We start from the raw sequence: 1,041 nt of genomic DNA on the forward strand, positions 1-1,041 counted from the left end.
TTTTTTTTTTTGGCCACACTGCTCGGCCTGTGGGATCTTAGTTCCCTAACCAAGGATTGAACCCGCTCCCATAGCAGTGAAAGTGCAGAGTCCTAACCACTGGACCACCAGGGAATTCCCGACTTTGGAGTCTTTGAGTCTGGGGCAGCTGGGCTGGTGATGGGCAGCCAGCAGTGGCAAGTGAGACTGAGGGTCAGGAGGGGCCTCTGGGCCCCCGACACCGCCCCGGGGGGCCAGTGGGTGGCCAGGAGCACCTCTCACCACCTGCTCTCCCGCAGGACTGCCTGGACAGGTCCTTCAGGGCCCAGGTGTTCAGCTGCCCGGCCTGCCGCTATGACCTGGGCCGGAGCTACACCATGCACGTGAACCAGCCACTGCAGGCTGTCCTCAACCAGCTCTTCCCTGGCTACGGGAGCGGACGGTGATCCTCAAGCACTTCTCGCCGTGTGTTTTTTTAAAAAAACGTTATCGGGGGGGGTCTGTGGCCCCCATTTTGTTTTTAGTGAGCTTAACTTAAACATGTAGTTTTTCCTCCACTCCCTTAAAAAAAAAAGCCTCGTCTTCCCGGTTTGGTTTTTTTTTTTTTTTAATCTATAAAATTTTCAGGAATTTGTATTATGGCTCAAAGGAAGGAAGAAACTTGGACTTCTCCGTGTTTTTATTTTGGTTTTAAAAATAAATAAATAAATAAAAAGCCTGCAGTTTATCAGCGGGAAAAAAAACCCAAAAACCAAAAAAAAAAGAAAAAATTGTTTTTCTTCTGAGGATGGAATTAGAAACAACTTGGCGTGAAGGCCACTGAAATTCCCAGCATCAGGTTCTCAGCTGTTCTGGCCGCCGACTCACAAGACGGCGCCGGGCTGCCTAGAACAATCTTTTCAAGGTTGGTGGGTCAGGCCCCCAGAGGTGAAATCCCGCCTGGCGGTGGCCCTGGGTGTGGTGTTGGCCCTGCATCACCGGCAGGAAAGTGTTCAAAGGAAAAGCTGTTCAAAGGAAAAGCAAAGGAGTCCCGTTGGGCACAATTGAACCACCACCCCCCCC

The 1,041-nt window shown here is 51.2% G+C and overlaps 1 protein-coding gene across 1 annotated transcript in view; it reads left to right on the forward strand.

Annotated features, from left to right (window-relative positions):
- Positions 1-425, forward strand: part of UHRF1 (ubiquitin like with PHD and ring finger domains 1) — a 30,692-nt gene extending 30,267 nt beyond the window's left edge. Inside the window, exon 15 of the mRNA XM_007460728.1 lies at positions 279-425. Coding sequence (XP_007460790.1) covers positions 279-425 — 147 coding nt within the window. The remainder of the gene's footprint in view (positions 1-278) is intronic.
- Positions 426-1,041: the final 616 nt, after the last annotated feature.

This window comes from Lipotes vexillifer, unplaced genomic scaffold (genome assembly GCF_000442215.2).
Source record: "Lipotes vexillifer unplaced genomic scaffold, Lipotes_vexillifer_v1.1 scaffold1011, whole genome shotgun sequence".
Classification (NCBI taxonomy): domain Eukaryota; kingdom Metazoa; phylum Chordata; class Mammalia; order Artiodactyla; family Lipotidae; genus Lipotes; species Lipotes vexillifer.